This window comes from Pipistrellus hanaki, assembly GCF_964339955.1.
Source record: "Pipistrellus hanaki genome assembly, chromosome: 16".
In the NCBI taxonomy this organism is placed as follows: domain Eukaryota; kingdom Metazoa; phylum Chordata; class Mammalia; order Chiroptera; family Vespertilionidae; genus Pipistrellus; species Pipistrellus hanaki.
In genome coordinates this window covers 12,854,401-12,873,116 of record NC_140518.1, presented here as the reverse complement: position 1 = coordinate 12,873,116, position 18,716 = coordinate 12,854,401, and the positions used below count along the sequence as shown (strand labels likewise).

Sequence of the window (18,716 nt, the reverse complement as noted above, 5' to 3'; positions counted from 1 at the left end):
CATCGATAAGAGACCCTTCCTGGGGAATCCACAACCCAGGCATGTGCCCTTGACTGGGATGGAACCCCAGGACCCTTCAGTCCACAGGCCAACGCTCTGTCCACTGAGCCAAACCAGCTAGGGCAGAAATCTCCAGTCTTAAACTGTCTGATAGGATTCTGAAATTTTCTCAAATACTTGTAAGTAGGGTGAGTTAGTATGAAACAGAAGATGTACTCAGGAGATGGGAAAGCCATTTAGTGTTTGACAACTCCCAACACCCACACTCTTAAATCTTCTCTTTTGACCACCACTATGCAAGAGGATAGGCGTTTATTTTTCCCCTTTGACCAGAGAGGAAATTAAGCTCTAACAAGTGAGGTAACGGGCTACAAGTCAACTCCCACCTCCACCCTGAAAGCCGTGTGGAGCCCTAACAGCTGGTCCAGAGGTTGAAAACTTGAGGGCTAGGCACCTGGCCTACAGACAAAGTTTTATTTGGCCAGTACGATGTTTTCCCAAAATATGAATGAATCGCTAAATTAAAAAAAAACACACAAAAAAACCCCTGTATTTTTGGCTTCTCGATAAAATGTCAAAAAATGTGCTCATTCTGAGCCTCTATTTTCAAGTGGCAGCTACTTCTGAATAACATCCATTTATCCAGGGCAGGCACTGTCCCCACTCAGCTGATTGCACTCTGTACCTTCTCTTCCGTTTGTTCTTGCCATGCCTCAGTTTCCCCCAACCTCCATGATCACATTACCTCTACACACGTATTTAAAATGACAAGTGTGAAGACTGTAGGCTAATGAAAATTTGAATAAAGAACATGTTAGCGGAAGTAACACATTGTACATGCTGATTGAAATATTAGACTTCTCACATATTGCTCAACCGAGTATAAATTGGTACAAATCATTTTGGAAAACTGGCACTATCTACTAAAGCTGAACCTGTGGCTCTACTTTGACTGCAGTTCCGAGGTAATTCCACAGAAATGTGTACACATGTTCACCAAAACAGTTGTATTAGAGTATTAATAGCATCGCTATTTGTAAAATCCAGAAAACTGGAAACTACCCAAAATGCCCATCAGTGGTAGATAGGGTAGATAAATTGTATTATATTCACGCAAGGTTACGTTATGCAGCGATGAGAAGGAACAATCTACAATTATACACAATAAGACATATAAATCTCACAAAACTATTTATATCAAGTTCCACTTACCTATGCTTTCATTGGTTGATTCTTGTATGTGCCCTCCTGACCAGGGATCGAACCTACAACCATGGTATATCATCAGGACACTCTAACCAACTGAGCTACTCAGCCAGGGCCAGTATTTATTCTTGTATTATTGTTTAATTATTGTATTATTTTCCATATTAATGACTGTAAATCTACTCTTGCCCCACCGGGTATTATGTATTATAGGCATAAATAATCCATTATCAAATATTTATGAAATACTTTTCTTATCAATTCATTGATGAATCTGCCGGGGAAGGCTTCCCATCTCATAGCTTTGCCAGTTCTTCACGGAGATTAGGAAGGATACACTTTCTCGGTCTGCTACCTTGTTACGGGAAAGGGGCAGTCTGCCTAAGGCTGCTGCCTAGGGCTGGCCGGGAGCGTGTGGGTTCTTGACTTCCTTTGTGCAGGAAAAATCTTGCAACACGAATCCAGGTGACTATGAGGGAACTTTTAGTAAAGCTGGGGGCAGAAAGCTAAGTCCAAGAAAGGACTTAGCATAGAAGAAGCAGCAGGAGAGCCGAGGCTCTCTGGGAAGTCAGGGAAGAGGGCACACTGGGGACAGGTTCGAGGCATGAGCCAGGGATGAGCTGCTGCTGCCCACTTCTCCCCTGGCTGCAAGTCTCTTGGGGTCCTTGGAGCTTAGGAGCTGCGTGCCTGTGGGGGAAGGAGGAGGGAAAGGGAACGGCAAGGGCTGCTCCCCAAAGGGAGAGCATGCGTTGGACCTTAGTTTTAAGGGGTTTTAAAGGCTGGGCGTTTAAAAAAATTAAAAAATAATAATAATAAAGGCTGGACATTTAAGGGAAGGTCTTAAGGGAGGATTTTTAAAAATATATATTTTATTGATTTTTTTACAGAAAGGAAGAGAGAGGGAAAGAGTATTAGAAACATCGATGAGAGAATCATCGATCAGCTGCCTCCTGCACACCCCCACTGGGGATCAAGCCGGCAACCCAGGCATGTGCCCTGACTGGGAATCAAAATGTGACCTTCTGGTTCATAGATCGATGCACAACCACTGAGCCACACCAACCGGGCCAGGTTTATTCTCTTAACCCACATGTGTCAAACACAAGGCCCGCGGGCCAAATCCAGCCCGCCAGGCCTTGCAATGTGGCCTGCACCACGCTGTCATCACTGCACTCCGCTGTCAGTTTATGACATTGTCAGTTTATGACTGTTCAGTAAACCATTCGGCCCTCGATTTAGGCTGGATTTTAGATTTTGGCCCCTTCTCTGATTGAGTTCGACACCCCTATCTTAACCGCATCGGTCCTCAGGTGTGGTTGGCAAGTGGCATTAATTGGATTTCTGCTGTCTGTCTCCCTAAGTAGGATGATTAATCTATTTACCCTCTGGTTGAGGAGAAGGGGAAACCATTTATTCATTTAAGGAAGATAGGACTTTCTAGATGACTACAAACTGCTGTAACTACCTGACAGTTTCTCTGTGCCACTTGTCCTGGCTCAGTAGCCGGTCTCAGCCTTACTGCCGAAGGAATCCAGAACTAGCCTCCCCAAGATGTGCCTCTTTGACGTGTGGATTACTTTGAGCTGAAGGCAGTCAAAATCCTGGGGTTCAAGAAACTTTTACCTCTCCCTTAAACTTAAATTAGGGGCATCACCCATAGTAACAATCACCAGAAATCCATTTTTATGACCCAAACTTGGGGCAGGGCAAACTTTTAATTACTGAATATCTGTTTTTCTTATTGTCCTGCGAATGACTTCCTCCCAAGTTACTTCACCTTTAGCTCAGAATGCCACATAGACCTAATGTTCCCTTACTAGCTCTCTGAAGCTCTCCTGTTTGTGGGATTCTCGTATGTACGTACAGAATTAAACTCAGCTGCTTTGTTAACCTGTCTCAGGTCTATTTGATTATGAGACAGGCTGGAAGAATCTAAAAGGGTCAAGGAAAGTCTCTCCCCTCCCCACACTGCCAAGTTTGCAATCCTGTCTCTCTCCAGGTAAAGCAAACTTTTTATTTTTATTTATTTTTATTTTTAAATATATTTGATTGATTTTTTCACAGAGAGGAAGGGAGAGGGATAGAGAGCCAGAAACATTGATCAGCTGCCTCCTGCACACCTCCCACAGGGGAATTTGCCCACAACCACGGTACATGCCCTTGATTGGAATCGAACCCAGGACCCTTCAGTCCGCAGGCCCACTCTCCATCCACTGAGCCAACCCGGTCAGGGCTAACGCAACCTTTTTAAAGGTGGAAACAACGAGACCCAAGACAGCTGAGTGGTTGTACCCGCAGAGAGTTAACCAGAAGTCTAACTAAAGGCTCTGTCTCCCACTCAGGACTCCTCGGTCACCCTGCCAGCGAGTGGCATCCTCAATCCAGTCCCTGGTGGGAAACTGAGGCCAGAAACCTAAGTCAGAGGATTTCAGACCAGGCATTCCCCGGGGTCCGGAACAAACCAAGGTGTCTGCTGGAATGGGAGCTCCTAGAAGGCAGGGCCACAACATCCAACCCCACCGCCTCGAAGTCCGCAGAGTGAGTGAGTGAAGGAAGGCGCACCATTCCCAGCACAGAGGGCTGCTGGGGGGAAGGAAAAGAAAAGCCGGCTTCCTACCGGGACATGGGTCTAGTTTCCAGCTCCGGCAGGGATTAGCGGGGCCCAGTGCTGTGAGAACGTGGCATGCTATTCACATGGGGCCCCAGGCAGGAAAAGATCAAAACCCATTTGAGGACGCTGAGACTCACCCTGGGGCTTTGTGGTTTGGGAACTGGAGGGTCAGCTGGAAGACTGCAGTGTGTCACTATTTCCATTGCACATTTTCCAGGGTCTCCACTTGGCGGGCCACCTCGGAGCAGATGCTTCTGTGCTGGGGGATGGGAGAGAGGCCCGAGAGGTAGGCTTTGGGAAAGTTCCCTATTGGCCACCGGAAGCCCCGCCTGCCCCGCCCATACAAAGGATTGTTAGAGAAGCTCTTGATGACTCTACTAATGGGGGGAGAGAGGGCGGGGTATTAGGAACATAACTCCTCCCCGTAATCCCCAGCAGCTCCAGTTAACCTGTGAGACGCGTACTGCTTCTCCCGCCCTGTCCAAGGGGATGTTGGCTGAAGCAGATTTTTTTGTTGTCAAATTTTTAAAATATTATTCTTATTGATTTCAGAGAGGAAGGAAGAGGGAGTTAGAAACATCAATGATGGGAGAGAAGCATTGATTGGCTGCCTCCTGCAAACCCCCACGTGGTTGGCTTTCAAATCTTGCAAGCCCTCCACTGGGGACCGAGCCCACAACCAGGCATGTACCCTTGACCTGAATTGAACCTGGGACCTTTCAGTTCACAGGTTGGCTCTCTATCCATTGAGCCAAACTGGGCTCAATTTTTCCTTTTAATAAGTAGTATAGAAGGAACAATCAGATGAACCCCTACCAGTGTTTCCCAGAGCCTGGTTAGCAGTTTTGTTATTAATGCTGTGCATTAATGCTGACTTTTAAGATCAATGTACTTGCAAATGAGTAGCGAAAGTCTGTGCCGGAGTTGGGGTGGGAAGAAGGGTATGGAGGCCCTGGGTTCAGAAGTCCCCTCTGTCCAGCTGATTGTACTCGTTTACTCATATTTCTAAGATGGTGTGAGAGTGAGATGATGAGATGTACATGAAATTGTTATTGTTAATTTTCCATTGTCAGGTGGTTTATAGTGATTATCGTTATTGGTTAAATAGCTCAGCCATTTACTTGTGTGATCTGGCTAAGTTGCTTAACCTCTGAGCTTCGCTTTCCTCATTTGAAAATGGGGATAATGAGATCAACCTGTTGGGACTATTGTAAGGATTAAATGAGTATGTAAAGTATCTAAACCTTGTAGGCTGTTAAGACAGTAGGGTTAGGGTTGAGGGAAGAGGTAATGACGAGGCCAAAAGGGGTAGGAATTATAAATGTATTATCTCATCTGGAAAACCAGATGGGCTGAACCCCAAAATGGTGCCAGCGCCAGGGACAGGGAGTCAGAGATTTTGAAGGACTCTAGGCGATCCCTGGACAGTTTTGCTCAGTGGTTAGAGCGGTGGCTAAGGGTATGTACCTCAGTTGGAGGCTCCTTCCTGGGCTTGGGCCCTTGTCAGAGCTCCTGCAGAGGCAACCAACCAATGTGTCGCTCTCACCTTGATGTCTCTTCCTCTCTCTCTTTCCCCATCTCACCTAAAAAATCAAGGGAAAAGATATCCTTGGGTGAGGATTAAAAAAGTAATTAATTAAATAAAAAATTAAAAGAAAGAAAGTTACTGGTTTTAGCAAATGGAATGTGGTCTTAAGCGACAGGGAATGTCAGCTGCGAAATGATCGAAAGGTCAGTTTCCCAGGAAAGGGGGTATCGATTCAATTACTTGATCAGACCTAACAAATGGTCTCTTCCCATAGTGTGCTTTAGCGGAAGCTGGGTATTTGGGCATTCAAAAGCATCCAACACAAGGACCTTAGCAAAGCATTTCAAAGCTCTGCATCATCCGTTTGTCATTTGAGAGAGGTCTCTACTAGAGACCTTTGCAGCTCAGAACTGCTCCTTCATAAGACATGATTCTGTAACATCAGCATCACCTCAGTCTGATTCAGCCTTCTAATCACCATTATCTCTTCCAATTTCTTCAAATATGTGAGCAGTCTCCCCACAGAGGTAGGAGGTGAGAAAGCTCCCTGGTGGCCACCGGAAGCCCAGCCTGCCCTGCTGATAGTGGGGACCAAAAATATTCTCCTGGCCCCAGGCCTGTGGCTCTTGGGACTGTCCTTGGACAATTGCTGCAAGGTCCTTGGAGCTCAGAAGGAGGTGCTACCCTCCCCACCTCAGGCACTTGTAGAAGCTGCTTCAGCCTAGCCACGATCTGGAAACTTCCACTGCCCCTGCCTGTTCCCACACTGCCTCTCTAGTCCTTGAGACACTAGTATATAGCCTAATGTTTTCTCCCCTACAACCCCCCACCCCTTTGGCCTGGGTTCTTTCCATTCCAACCCCAACTTGGAGCATCCTCTGTTCCTTGTCCAGTTCATTCTTTGTCACCCTCGCTCACAGCTCTCTCTGTAGCTCGAGAGCTCAAGGCAAAAGCTGCATGTCCTCCCTTCCCTGTCTAGTCACTCAGCTCCCTTGGGCTATATATAGCACAGCTGTGCCTTAGATTGTGTAGCGCTTCAAGTCCGAGTCCCCCTTTTCCTCCCCCAACATAGAGAGCCCGCAGGGTAGGGAAGCCCAGCGAGAGGAGGCAGGGAGGAGTCGGACAGGGACAAGAAAGGGTGTGCTGCATTGTGGACCTTCCAGAGCATGTAACCTTCCATCTGTTATCAGGGACTCGCCGCTTCTCTCCCAGCCTGCTGGCCATTCCCTGCCACTTTCTCCTCTGGAGAAGGAGGAGCAGGCAGTGTGCCGGGGAATTCTAACGATCATCTGATTTAACCCTTATTTAATCCTATGGATACCTACTAGCTCCGTTTCACAGAAGATACAGACTCACGGAAATTGAGTGGCAGAAGATCAAGTATTTAGAGGGTGGTTGGTCAAGCAGCTGACTGACTCCCACATCTAACTCCGGCCTACACTCTGGATCCCCTGTCTGTCGGCATCATTCATTCAAAGCCTGGTAAAATAGAATTTCTATCGGTGCGACCTGATCTGGAAGGAAGTTTGCTAAGCAAATTACTAATGTAAAAATGCTGAAACCAAAATAATTATTAAAGACTTGGCATATTAACAAAAATGTTATCATAGTTTTATCTTATCTGTGTACTAAAGCAGAATGCTCCAGAAATTTGTTCCTTAAAGATTTCTGTGTGTTCTCAGAAACTTTTAAAAATAAAAAGCAGCCCTAACCGGTTTGGCTCAGTGGATAGAGAGTCGACCTGAGGACTGAAGGGTCCTGGGTTCATACCGATCAAGGGCATGTACCTTGGTTGCGGGCGCATTCCCCAGTGGGGGTGTGCAGGAGGCAGCTGATCGATGTTTCTTTCTCATCGATGTTTCTAACTCTCTATCACCCTTCCTCTCTGTAAAAAAATCAATAAAATATATTTTAAAAAATAAAATAAAGAAAAAGCAGCCCTAATCGGTTTTGCTCAGTGGGTAGAGCCTTGGCCTGTGGATTGAAGGGTCCCAGGTTTGATTCCAGTCAAGGGCATGTACCTTGGTTGCAGTGATCAATGTTTCTCTCTCATCAATGTTTCTAATTCTCTATCCCTTTCCCTTCCTCTCTGTGAGAAAATCAATTAAAAGTATATAAAAGAAAATAAAAAGTAATTTTTTCCTCTATTTCAGGACTTCCCCTCCACTTTACACTCATTCTCCTGTTAGTCCAGAGTAGTGAGATTTGATTTTAGGAATGATGAGAAGTCTGGATTTTTTCCTCACTCACATTTAATACAAGCCTCAGTTTGTTCTTCTGTGAAATGGGAAGAATAATAGTAATAGTACTTACTTCATAGTTATTGTAAGGATTAAGTAAAACAATCTACTTAATGCCGTTAGCACACTTTTTGGCTCCTAAGTGCTCAGTAAATCACAGCAACTATTATTATTTTCTCAGTTATGGGCTGGGATGCTGGTGGAGCATCAAACATGATCTCAACAGGTAGAATGTAAATATCGTAATGTAAATATCTGCTTTCTGATGGTCTTAGGCTCTACAGCAGGGGTTCTCCTAAGACCATCGGAAAACACAGATATTTATTACGATTCATTAACAGTAGCAAAGTTACAGTTATGAAGTAGCAACAAAAATAATGTTATGGTTGGGGGTCACCACAACATGAAGAACTGTATCAAAGGGCCATGGCATTAGGAAGGTGGAGAACCACTGGCTTGGTCCCTGTTCTCTAAAGGGCTTGGAGTTGATCTTGACTCTTGCCGTCTCATCCAGGCATTTCCACCCACCTCCCCACCTCTGGACAGGGTCACTCTCCTGAGAATACAGGCCACCGTTGGGAGCAGGAAAGGCGCATGGAAGAGTGTGTGAATGCCTGGGAGGAGAGTTCCCATGGACGCTGGGGATATGGGGAGGCCCAGGGGAGTTGCTGTGACCCTGGGTCTCTTCCTAGAGCAGTGAGTGCTGGGGAGAGAGAAAGAGACATCAGCTGCCGGACAAATTTCCAGCGCAGAAAAGCCCCGTTAGGACAGACACACGGGGGCTGAGAGGCATCTAGGGAAGGAACAAAGGCTTGGGATGAAGTGGGACCCTCCAGAGTGCATCCCAATTTCTCTCCATCTGCGTAGCCATAAGGTACTTTTCTTTTTCTAATCAAGGCTGGATGATCAATGAGCATTCCTAAGCTTCAGTATCAATCTGGTGAGGCGTTCAGCTTGGCCAGCCTACTGGAAAACAGAGTAACTGTCCAGGGATACCCACTGGAAAACAATAGGAGTACAGATTTTGGAGCCAGCCAGACCTGGGTACAGATCTCAATGCTGCCATTTACTAGTTGTGTACCCTTGGACAAAGGTACTTAGCTTTGGGGAAGCTCAGTCCCCTGGTCTATAAGCAAACTGCTACTTACCATATAGAACAGTAGAGGTTTGAAATGTAATCACCTAGAACAGAATAGGTATTTCTGTAACCCCCAGGCAGAATAAAGAGCTCTGGAGATGTGAGGGAAGTCCCTGTTGCTTCAAACTCCTGAACAAATCTCCTTGGTCCAGAAAGCGTCTTTGAAGGTATAGAAACCAAGACCTGAGAGCCTGCCTCCCATAATCGGAGCATCATATTTACTTTCCACATTGTTCAGAAGGAAACTTGAGGCCATATAACTCAAGGAAGAACCCAGGATCTCTACCCTCCCTGTTCTATTTCCATCTCTGACCCAGCCACTTTATGTCCATGAGAATTAAAATACTAAAGCCAGCTAAGGGCCCTTTTCCATTTGGTCTCTCATTACTCTCCAGTGCCTGGAGTCCATCCTGAAACTCAGCAGATGGGGGGTTAAGCCTGGTGCCCTGTCCTATCTCCTCCCCTCTCCACTCCTGGCTTCAAAGTCTCCATAAAGCCCGCTATTGCTTCCCTGACCCCGCAGTGGCAGCTTCATCTTCAGCTCTTGGCCAGTTCAAAACAGACGCTGAGCTCTGGCCCGGCTGCTTAGTCCACCTCCAGGCCATCTGCTGCGGTAAGCACAGCATGCTGAGACCTATAGGGCCAGAGGTTGCTGCTCCTCGGGGAGAGGAGGGACGGCGAGGTATAGAAGTTGCCTGAAGCAGGGAGTTGTTTCATGATTAGACTTAGGAAGCAGCCCACAGGCAGAACCCCTGGTTTAAGGACCAGGACTCTGGGACTCCATTTAAGTTGCGATCAGAGCAGGCATTTACAGGTGTTAGCAAGTGGAGCAATAGGATCCCCAGCCCAGGGGTGGAGGCAGGGGTTGGTATTAGCAAAGGACATGGTAAGAGTTGGAAACGGGAGCAGCTCAGGGCCGAGCATTTGTTCCGTATTGTCTGAAACGTATGCTCAAGCATACACAAATCCAGGTCCAATTATTTCAGTCTCCGGCTCTGGTGATTGGGTAGCCACCACAGTCTGGGATGGCTCTGGTTCCCTGGGGCCAGATCCTGCTCTGTAGATCCCTCAGGAGTAACTGTCACAAACTCAAGACGAGGGGGGCTTGGGGGTGTCCCCAAGGCTCAAGGCCTTTCTGTCCCACCCTCATCTGTGGATTTTTCCAGCTGCTTTTCTTGACCCAAGGATGATACCCATAGGGATGCAGATGGGGGAAGGGGAAGCAGAGAAAACTGAAGTCAGAACGAGCTAGGGAAGAGAGATACTGAGATGGAGAAATGGCGCTAGTGGTCCAGCCATCTGAAACAGGATTTTTTAAAAAGTAGTGGCTCTGTAGGGAATGGTGAGGTCTCCTTTCCACCCCAAACTGAGGAGCACTGGAGTCCTGAGTGTGGGGTGCCTCCTTCTAGGACTGGGCTGAAGCCTGGGGACCCTGCTGCCAACATCTGGGGGCAGGATCATGTCTGCTAACAAAGGCTGGTGGGTGCCACCCCAAGGTGAAGACAGCGTGTCTGATAAGTTCCTGAGGAAGACCAGGGAGTCTCCACTGGTGCCTATAGGTGAGTGGGGAAAGGAAGGGATGGGGGCAAGAAGGGGCTTCTCTTAGAGAACATCTCTCCTAGTCCTTTCAAAGAATGAAGCAGAGAACTCAAGTGGTCGTGCCCACTGAACCATCAGCTAGAAGAGTTACCAGTAGCAGAGGGGGCAGAAGACAAAGGGGCACCACCTTACAATGAAATGAAGGCGTCTGTATGGGTGAAAAGTGTGGCCACCTGAGTGCATGGGGTGTATGCAAACAATGTCAGGAGGGGAAGAAGCCGTTTGGGCTCCCTTGTCTTCCTAGGCCCTGGGAAAGCAGGAAAGCAGCTGTATCAGATGTGGGAGCCAACGGTGGTCAGAGAAGGGCCCGGAGCAGACCTAATGGGGTGGGAGTCCTGATGATGGGCTATTTGCAGGTGGGGAAAGGGAGTCATTGGAGGGAGGCAGCTAGTTGGGAAACACCATCCAGAGGAAAACTCAGTCGTCTAGTAACCCTCCCACCCCCAGCAAAGCAGCTGTTCATCCGGATGCCAGTCTTTCCAGTATCTCTTGTTGAGTGATGAGCTTGGTAGATGAGGTCCAGAGGTCATGTTCTCTGACTACAGGCCTAGGAGGCTGCCTAGTGGTGGCAGCATACAGGATTTACCGGCTGAAGGCTCGTGGCTCCACCAAGATGTCCATACACCTGATTCATACCCGCGTGGCAGCGCAGGCCTGTGCTGTGGGTGCCATCATGCTAGGTGAGTTAAGGGACCATGATTTCAGGCCCTATTCCCTATACAGGCTCCATACCAAGTCTGTGGTGAAACCCCCAAGCCGAGACATTTTCAGGGTTCCGTTTAATCTCCTGTCCCAGGCCTGTGGGGACAATATGATCTGTCTCATGACAGTTTGTCCTAGAGGCGAGAAAAACCATGCAACAAAACAGAGGCTGAATTTCTCTCCCTCTTTGGATCAAAAGGCAGGCAGCTACTTACCAGCTGTATGACAGCGGACAAATCCCTTTCTCTGATCCCTGGTTTCCCCATGTAACGTAATAACCACCTCTGGCTTGCCTGTATCACAGGTTGCAGAGAGGTTTCTTAGATAGAAATGCACTTGCAACGCTTTGCAAATTGTCAGAAGGGTGGTCCCCAGGCTGTGTGGTCAGGTGCTTGGAGCAGCTGCTAAGCCCCAGGGCAGAAAGCTGGGCCCTCAAGGGAAGGGCTGGAGCCAGACCCCGGGGCTCTGCCATTGTTACTCCCCTCTGGGGCACCCGGGAATCAGGGGTGAAGGCTTCGATGCTAAGGGGTATTTTCTTTCTCCCTCACACAGGAGCTGTGTACACCATGTACAGAGACTATATCAAGAGAGCAACACAGGATGCGGGGCAGAAGTAGGTTTCTACTGCAAGGGCAGTCAGACCCTCTCACGTCAATCCCTGGTATGTTCCTAATAAAGGAATTTTGCAAAGAACAGAGTCTCTTCTTCGCCTGGGAGAGAAGATGAAGGGATTGGCAGTGGCTGGTGGGGGAGCTCAGAGCAAAGGGTTGGGGATCAGAGTTGTGGCCCTGAACTTCAGGGCAACAGAAACTCTCAGGGGGGCAGAAAGAGAGGTGCAGTAGACCTCCGATCCCAGAAACTCAACAATTCCCGAGCCAGCTCAGGCCCACCTAGAAAAGCATTGTAGACAGGACGCCAGGAATGGAGTGGGGCATTAATAGCCTCCATGCTCACGGGAACACTGGATTAAAAGGCTGCTTCCCTGCCCTGACCGGTTTGGCTCAGTGGATAGAGCATCGGGCCGTGGACTAAAAAATCCCAGGTTCGATTCCAGTGGAGGGCATGCAGCTTGGTTGCAGGCTTGATCCCCAGTAGGGACCATGCAGGAGGCAGCTGATCAATGTTTCTTTCTCTTATTGATGTTTCTAACTCTCTATCTCTCTCCCTACTTCTCTGTAAAAAAAAAAAAAAAAAGTCAATAAAAATATATTTAAAAAAAAATTTTAAAAAAATAAAAGGCTGCTTCCCTGGAGACCCAGGCAGGAAGTAGGCTGCAGCTGGAAGCAGAGGCAGCGAAGCCTCATGGGGGACGACATAGATTTAGAACCCAAGGGCCAGGACTGGACTGTGCTGGAGGAGAAGGGGTGGAGGGGGGGCGGGGATGAAAGCAACAGAGAAAGGCAGAGGTTAGAATGTTCTGTTCACTTATAAACCATGTCTAAGGTCAGACTTGTAAAAAAAATTCCATGTAAATTCTGAGGACAGGGCCTCCTGGGGTTAAACATTTTCATCCCCTCCTCCTTCCCTGAGCCAAACTCCTCTCTGTTCCCCGGGAATGGAGCCAGGCACAGGCCACAGAAGAAACCAGGAGGCCGAATGGGCCTCCTGCGCTGGGCTCTGGGTTGGAGGCTCTTGGGCTGTCCAGGACGGCCACAGCAGCTCCCACACACGCTGACAACATGGAGTCCAAGTCACTGAGGCCCCCGCTTCCAGTCCAGGGTGCAGCCCACTGCAGGGCGCAGGAGCTGCTGGGGTCCTGGCGTTCACATGGGGTAATTGAGCACTACATCTTGCTTGGCGAGCTCCAGCAACATAGGATCGTCGAAGAACTTGCTGATGCTCACGTCTTCACTCAGGCCCTGCAGAGGGTGCGGAAAATGAAAGAATGAGTCCTGTGTGGTGTCTGAATGAGGTGGGGGCCGCCTGAGACCTGTGGCTGAGCAGGAAGCAGGTGGTGGTGGGGGATGGACTGTTAGCCAGGCTGTTTCGGAAGCCCAGCCTTTAGGGCTTTGTCACTGGGGAGCAGGTCTGGCTGCCTGAGGCCTGTGCAGACTGCATCTCTATGCGGTTCAGTAAACTGCCTAGTCTTTGGGAGAAAGGTCCAAGAGTAAGAAAGATAAAACTCCTGCTGAAACCCGCGGGGGTTGAGGGGTGGGGACGGGTCTGAGGGCACACGCACCTTTCTACGACGGGTTTTGATCATGAATTCCCGGGCCAGGTGAGGAGCTGGCTGTGGCTCCAAGGGGCGGATGACAATGCTCTTATCCAGAGGATCCCCAGGAACAATCTGAAAGGCAAAGGGGTTTCAGAGGGTCCAGGCACACCTCTATTTGGGTCTGGAAGCAGGACTCTCTTGGAGGAGGTTGGAAAATCTGTCAGGATTTGGAAGGGAAACAGGTCATAAGGGATAGGCCTTGTACAGGTGGGAGGCCAAGTCGGCCAGCCCGCACCATTTCCTCACCTGCCAATGGTGAAAGACAGACAAGGAAAAGGCCTGCCCCTGGGTGTGAGTCCGCAGGTCAGTCTCAAAGCCAAAGGAGTCGATAGCCGGGATGAAAGCTTTGATGGTGTAGAGAGGGGAGCCTGGAATGGGTGCATCCTGAGTCACGTGCCCCCTGAGACAACACAAAGGCCGAGTCAAAAGCAAAGGAACAATCTGCCCTCAAATATACCCCAAACCAGGATTACCGTAAAAGAAAGAATGACTGTGAATGCACTGCAGGAGACAGAAGGGGCTGGGGACCTCAGCCTAACACCCTGTGGAGGCCAAAGCGGCAGCCACCTCCGGGCCAGAGTGGGAACGTTGATGCCTAAGGTTTTCTAGACGTTCCACCACGGACACACTGCAGGACTTTCCCCAGGAGCTCTCTGAGGAGGGCTGCCCAATAAGAAATCTCAAATCTTAATCTGCAGGAAAGCTGGGGACTTCCTCATTCCTATTCTTACTTCCTTCTGAAAAAAATCGGCTCATTAGATTTCAGGAGTGGAGAGCGTGGGAGGCTGGTCCCTCCACGGTAGCCGGGTGACTTCCTGCTCGTCCTGTGTCTCCCTAACATGCGGGTGCTCACCTGCGCCGGGCCAGGACAGTATACACAGCGGAGACACAATCCGCAGGCGCCTGCACCTCTACGAAGTAGTAAGGCTCCATGAGGCGAGGCGTGGCCTGCAACAGAGCAACAAGGGGATGCTCAGCTCGGGGAAGGCGGAGGACTTACCGCCCCAGAGCAGAGCCCCTCCCACTTACCATGAGGAAGGCGGAATAGACAACTCTCCTGGCCGTGGGGATGATCTGGCCCCCGCCCCGGTGCAGGGGCTCTTGGGCAACCACTGCATCTAGGATCTTAAACTTGACGTTTCGAATCACTGAAAAGGAGATGGACAGCTGATTAGGGAGTGGCTCACGGCCAAGCAGCAAGGAGCCTCTTGTAGCTCTACAGCTATCTTGCAGCCACAAAAGAAAAGGTACAAAACGGCCCTACAGATGAGCATTCTGATAGGGCACGCCAGGCCTGGAGCAAAGAGCTCAGCGGTCAAGCATACGTTTACAGTGTTTGTTTCAGACACTGTAAGTTCCCCTAGAAGTTTATGTGCTTCTTCTGCAGACATTTAATTATTTTTTGATATAGAATAAATTCTAGGAATTGCATATTTATTCCCATTTCAGTCCAATCCCATTCTTCTTTTGATACAGCTCCTCAAACTTCTTCCTTCTCAGGAATGAGGAACGAATGTCAACCTGGAAATGACTTCATCTGTAGGCAGTACTAAGTGGTAGCAAAGGATAGGGAGGGAGAGGCAGGAAACAGGCTTGGGACATGGACGGCCCTGCCAGGTCCCAATGATAAGCCCACCACCTCCTACACAGGAGCAAGGGCCCTAGAGGACTGAGGCGGGGGAGGCGGAGACACTGGTAGACTTACACTCATCACAGAGGGGTCCCTCCCTGGTCCCCCACTGGAAACCTTGAACAATGCTGTCCTTCACTGAGCCAAGAAGAGCCTTGTCGACCTGCGCAGAACAGAAGGGTTCTTCAGTAGTGAGCCTGGCAAGAGCCAAAGAGTTTGGAGGGAGGAGAAGGCAGGAACGCTGGTAAGAGGATATTCCCCTTCACCAGAAGACACAAAATACGTTCAGGGAAAAAAGAACACTTTGCAGTGTCTTCCACTTGAGCTAACAGACCATCACAAGGCTCCCATCAGTTCTGTACCTCCGAGGGCAGGGTGTCATCCACCAGGATGTTGGGGCCGGTGGCATCAGGGCCAAAAGCCCAGATGGAACGGGCAGCCAGCAGATCCCAATCGTACTTGGTTTGGAAGAACTCTCCCAGCTTCTTCCTGGGGAAGGAGGAGACAACGGAGGGCTCAGCCAGCTCTGTGATTGATGGCTCCTGGGGCCACGGATCCTGCCTCTCTGGAGACAGTCACCCCACCCACGCACACTGCGCCCAGGAACAATAGCAGAGTGGGAGAAAAGAATCACATCCCAGAAGAATGTGGGCTATTAGAGACCAACAGGTAAGTTACGGTGCCCTGCCCTGTCTCCCTTTAGCCCTGGAATGAGAGCTGTGGTCTCGCCTGTTCCACGTGATCTGGACCACCTCATTCTCGATGTCCTCAGCGAGGCCCTTTTCAAGAGGCTCAGCAATCATGGTGATCTTGTTCCTAGTCAGAGAGGAAATGAGTAACGAGGTGGGTGAGCAGGACTAGCAGAGGGTCATTTCTAAGAAAAGGGTGACAAAGGAACAGATAAGGCAATGACATCAGTGAAAACCACAGGAGTAGAGCCAAAGGAGCTTATCTTTTTTCTCTCTTTAGAATCTACTTCTTTCTCTCTTTTTTAAAAATATATTTTTATTTGTTTCAGAGAGGAAGGGAGAGGGAGAGAGAAACTTCAATGATGATAATCAATGATTGGCTGCCTCCTGTATGCCCCACACCTGGGATTGAGCCCACAACCCGGCCATGTGCCCTTGACCGGAATTGAACCCTTCAGTATGCAGGCCGACGCTCTACCACTGAGCCAAACGCTAGGGTGAATATCACTCTTTATGAAAGTAAGGTTTGGGGCAGCATTTATATAGAAAGGAGAAGTGACAATTGCAAGTCATCCTGGCATAGAAAGTCTTATGGCAAAGGACTCCATAGGATCATGTCCACAGGCAAATGAATCAGAGGCCTGGGCTAAAACTCAGTATGCTAAGCATCCCATTCCAAGACTGCAGGGTCTCTATTTCCAGTGTTTGTGACTGTGGTGGAGTTGGTGGGGAGGGGAGAGTGTCGTTCCAAGGACACAATGACACTCAGCTTACTTCTTATTGGGTGTTTCAGCAAAGCACTTGAGAGAGGATGTTTCTACCACAGTCTCACAGAAGGTGACAACAGGGTCAGCCACCTGATGGGAAACAAGATAAATTATTAGGCAAGGTCTCATTTTGTTGGAAGGATGACCTCCTGCTAAAGGGATTCCGAGGGCCCCTTGACATTACCTCTGCGAGAAGCCCCCTTGTTAATCAGCATCAGTGACAAATACTATAGCCGGCTAAGTCACCATCACTAAGAAGCCTGAGAAAACTTAGTGTAGTGCGGTATCTATGTTCTGGAGTCAAAAGTACATGGGATCAAATCCAGATCTGAATTATGGTGCCCCAAGGCATCCTTCACCATCCATCTGGCCGCCCCTCCATCATTCACTGGCACCATTCCCCAGGCCGTCCCTCCACCACCATTCACTGAAATCACCCTGTAGGGTCTGTCAGAGCTGGTACTAGAGACCGCCTGGGGAATATCCTTTCTGTTCTCAACCTGGACTTCTCCCTGAAGCTCCCACTGGCCCTGGCCTGTTCCTGGGAAACCCAGTACCTTATATAGCACCGATCCTGGGCACACCAGTAGAAGAATCTAAGAGGGGTACTTATTCTAGAGCACATGTGTCAAACACAAGGCCCGCGGGCCAAATCCAGCCCGCTAGGCCTTGCAATGTGGCCCGCACCGCACTGTCATCACTGCACTCCGCTGTAAGTTTATGACATTGTCAGTTTATGACTGTTCAGTAAACCATTCGGCCCGCGATTTAGGCTGGATTTTAGATTTTGGCCCCTTCTCTGATTGAGTTCGACACCCCTACTCTAGAGGGTACTCATTCCCATCCCCCTACGGCCTTGGAGAAAATGTGTCTCTCAACTGGGACACTGAGGCCATGAAGGGGCAGTTTAACTGAGGGGCTGTGTCAAGGTTTAACAATGAATCCAGGAGAGCCAGGCCCCACTCTCACCTTGAAACCATACATTCTGAGCCTTAATCACCACAAATTAATTGTCCAACTTTCTTTTTTTCTTTTTTTTTTTTTTTTAAACAAATGACCAAGAATAACTTTGGCTTGGGAGCACTGACTTTAAACACACGACACTGAGAATAACCCTGCAAAAGGGGGCAAACCAGATCTCAAATACCTTCCTGAATGGAACCCATCTCCTCTAGTAGGCACCCCTCTTCCCTTGGGCCTTCCAGGGGAATCTAGCGTTTAGTTGCTTTAAAATCAGCCTGGAGCTGTGAGCCACGCCTCCCGGCCAGGCAGGCATTCAAGAAAGAACGGGGTGCTCTTTACCTTGATGTCTATCTCCGAGTACATCTTCCGCAAGTCATGCATCACACAGTCCAGGTAGAGCTCCCCGGTCCCCAGAATCACGTGCTCGCCAGACTCCTCCACCTGAAACACAACAGCCCCCTGCTCACAGCCTGGGCTCTATGGTGCCAGCAATAGCAGACAGACACAGAATCGAGGCTGGAACCCGGGAGGAGGTGCCTGGGTCCACTGTCATACACAGCCTCTGCTCCCGGTCGCTTCCAGTCTCTTCAAGAAGGATCAGTGACCTATGAGGAAGTCCTCAAGACCCCGGATCACCCAGGACAGTGCTCCTGGATGTGAGGAGGTCACCAATTTTACTACCATCTTATAAATTTAGGAAAAACCATGCCCTGTGTCTGTGGACATAAGCTGACCTTCTTTTTAGCCCTGGCCAACTACTCAGACAGGTATGCCTGCAGGCTCAAGGGTGTAGAAGGGGTCAGAGGGACTCACTTTTTCCTCTCTATTCTCTGGAAAATTAATTCAAGGTGTACTCTATAAGAAACAACTTTCCTATCTATACACTTGTGAAAGCTGCACACACACTGTCAGAGCTGGTACTAGAGCCCGCCTGGGGAATACCTTTTCTGTTCTCAACCTCCCCCACCCACAAACATGGATCTCATCCTGCCTTTAGATGGCAGCAACAGGGATTAAGTCCTGATACAGGCTGTTGGAAGCAGCAAATGGACACCTGATGGACACGAAGCAGTAGGCAGCACAGGCCACTTAGCTGAGGCGAGGAGGGCTGGCAGCTGCAGGCCTCGGGCCTACCTTGGTGGTGAGGGACGGGTAGCTCTTGTTGACCTTGCGCAGACCGTCCAGCATCTTGGGCAGCTCTGAGGGGTTGACTGGCTCCACAGCAATCTTGATAACAGATGTGGTGTTGAACTTCAAGGGCCGGAAAATCTGAGCCTGAGATCCAAAATGCGGAGGAGTGAGGGCACCCAGCCTGAGTAGGCGCACAAAGTGTGGACTTAAGAGAGAACTAAGGACCTATTAGGAAGAGACTCTTCTCCAATCAAGAGCCTCCGGGCTGCTTGCAGGCAACCTGAAGGGCCATTTATT

The 18,716-nt window shown here is 49.1% G+C and overlaps 2 protein-coding genes across 5 annotated transcripts in view; one reads left to right on the top strand and one right to left on the bottom strand.

Annotated features, from left to right (window-relative positions):
- Positions 1 to 8,283: 8,283 nt before the first annotated feature.
- Positions 8,284 to 11,725, top strand: HIGD1B (HIG1 hypoxia inducible domain family member 1B). Of its 4 annotated transcripts, XM_084864262.1 has the most exons (5): positions 8,298 to 8,459; positions 9,247 to 9,336; positions 10,133 to 10,282; positions 10,868 to 11,002; positions 11,577 to 11,724. In XM_084864262.1, exons 3-5 carry the CDS (start codon positions 10,183 to 10,185, stop codon positions 11,639 to 11,641), a joined length of 300 nt encoding a protein of 99 aa, XP_084720388.1. In that variant the 5' UTR covers positions 8,298 to 8,459; positions 9,247 to 9,336; positions 10,133 to 10,182; the 3' UTR covers positions 11,642 to 11,724. The 4 variants fall into 4 exon arrangements, with proteins under 4 accessions (XP_084720389.1, XP_084720388.1, XP_084720387.1 ...); XM_084864263.1 differs by lacking the exon at positions 9,247 to 9,336 and having other exon boundaries at positions 8,284 to 8,459; positions 11,577 to 11,725; XM_084864261.1 differs by lacking the exon at positions 8,298 to 8,459 and having other exon boundaries at positions 9,209 to 9,336.
- A 706-nt stretch (positions 11,726 to 12,431) lies between these two features.
- Positions 12,432 to 18,716, bottom strand: part of EFTUD2 (elongation factor Tu GTP binding domain containing 2) — a 32,367-nt gene continuing 26,082 nt past the window's right edge. Inside the window, exons 18-28 of the mRNA XM_084863413.1 lie at positions 18,423 to 18,563; positions 17,628 to 17,729; positions 16,333 to 16,415; positions 15,599 to 15,685; positions 15,232 to 15,358; positions 14,945 to 15,032; positions 14,269 to 14,387; positions 14,093 to 14,187; positions 13,486 to 13,639; positions 13,204 to 13,311; positions 12,432 to 12,883 (exon numbers count right to left, since the gene is read on the bottom strand). Of these exons, the coding sequence (XP_084719539.1) occupies positions 12,788 to 12,883; positions 13,204 to 13,311; positions 13,486 to 13,639; positions 14,093 to 14,187; positions 14,269 to 14,387; positions 14,945 to 15,032; positions 15,232 to 15,358; positions 15,599 to 15,685; positions 16,333 to 16,415; positions 17,628 to 17,729; positions 18,423 to 18,563 (1,200 nt within the window). The 3' untranslated portion in view covers positions 12,432 to 12,787. The remainder of the gene's footprint in view (positions 12,884 to 13,203; positions 13,312 to 13,485; positions 13,640 to 14,092; positions 14,188 to 14,268; positions 14,388 to 14,944; positions 15,033 to 15,231; positions 15,359 to 15,598; positions 15,686 to 16,332; positions 16,416 to 17,627; positions 17,730 to 18,422; positions 18,564 to 18,716) is intronic.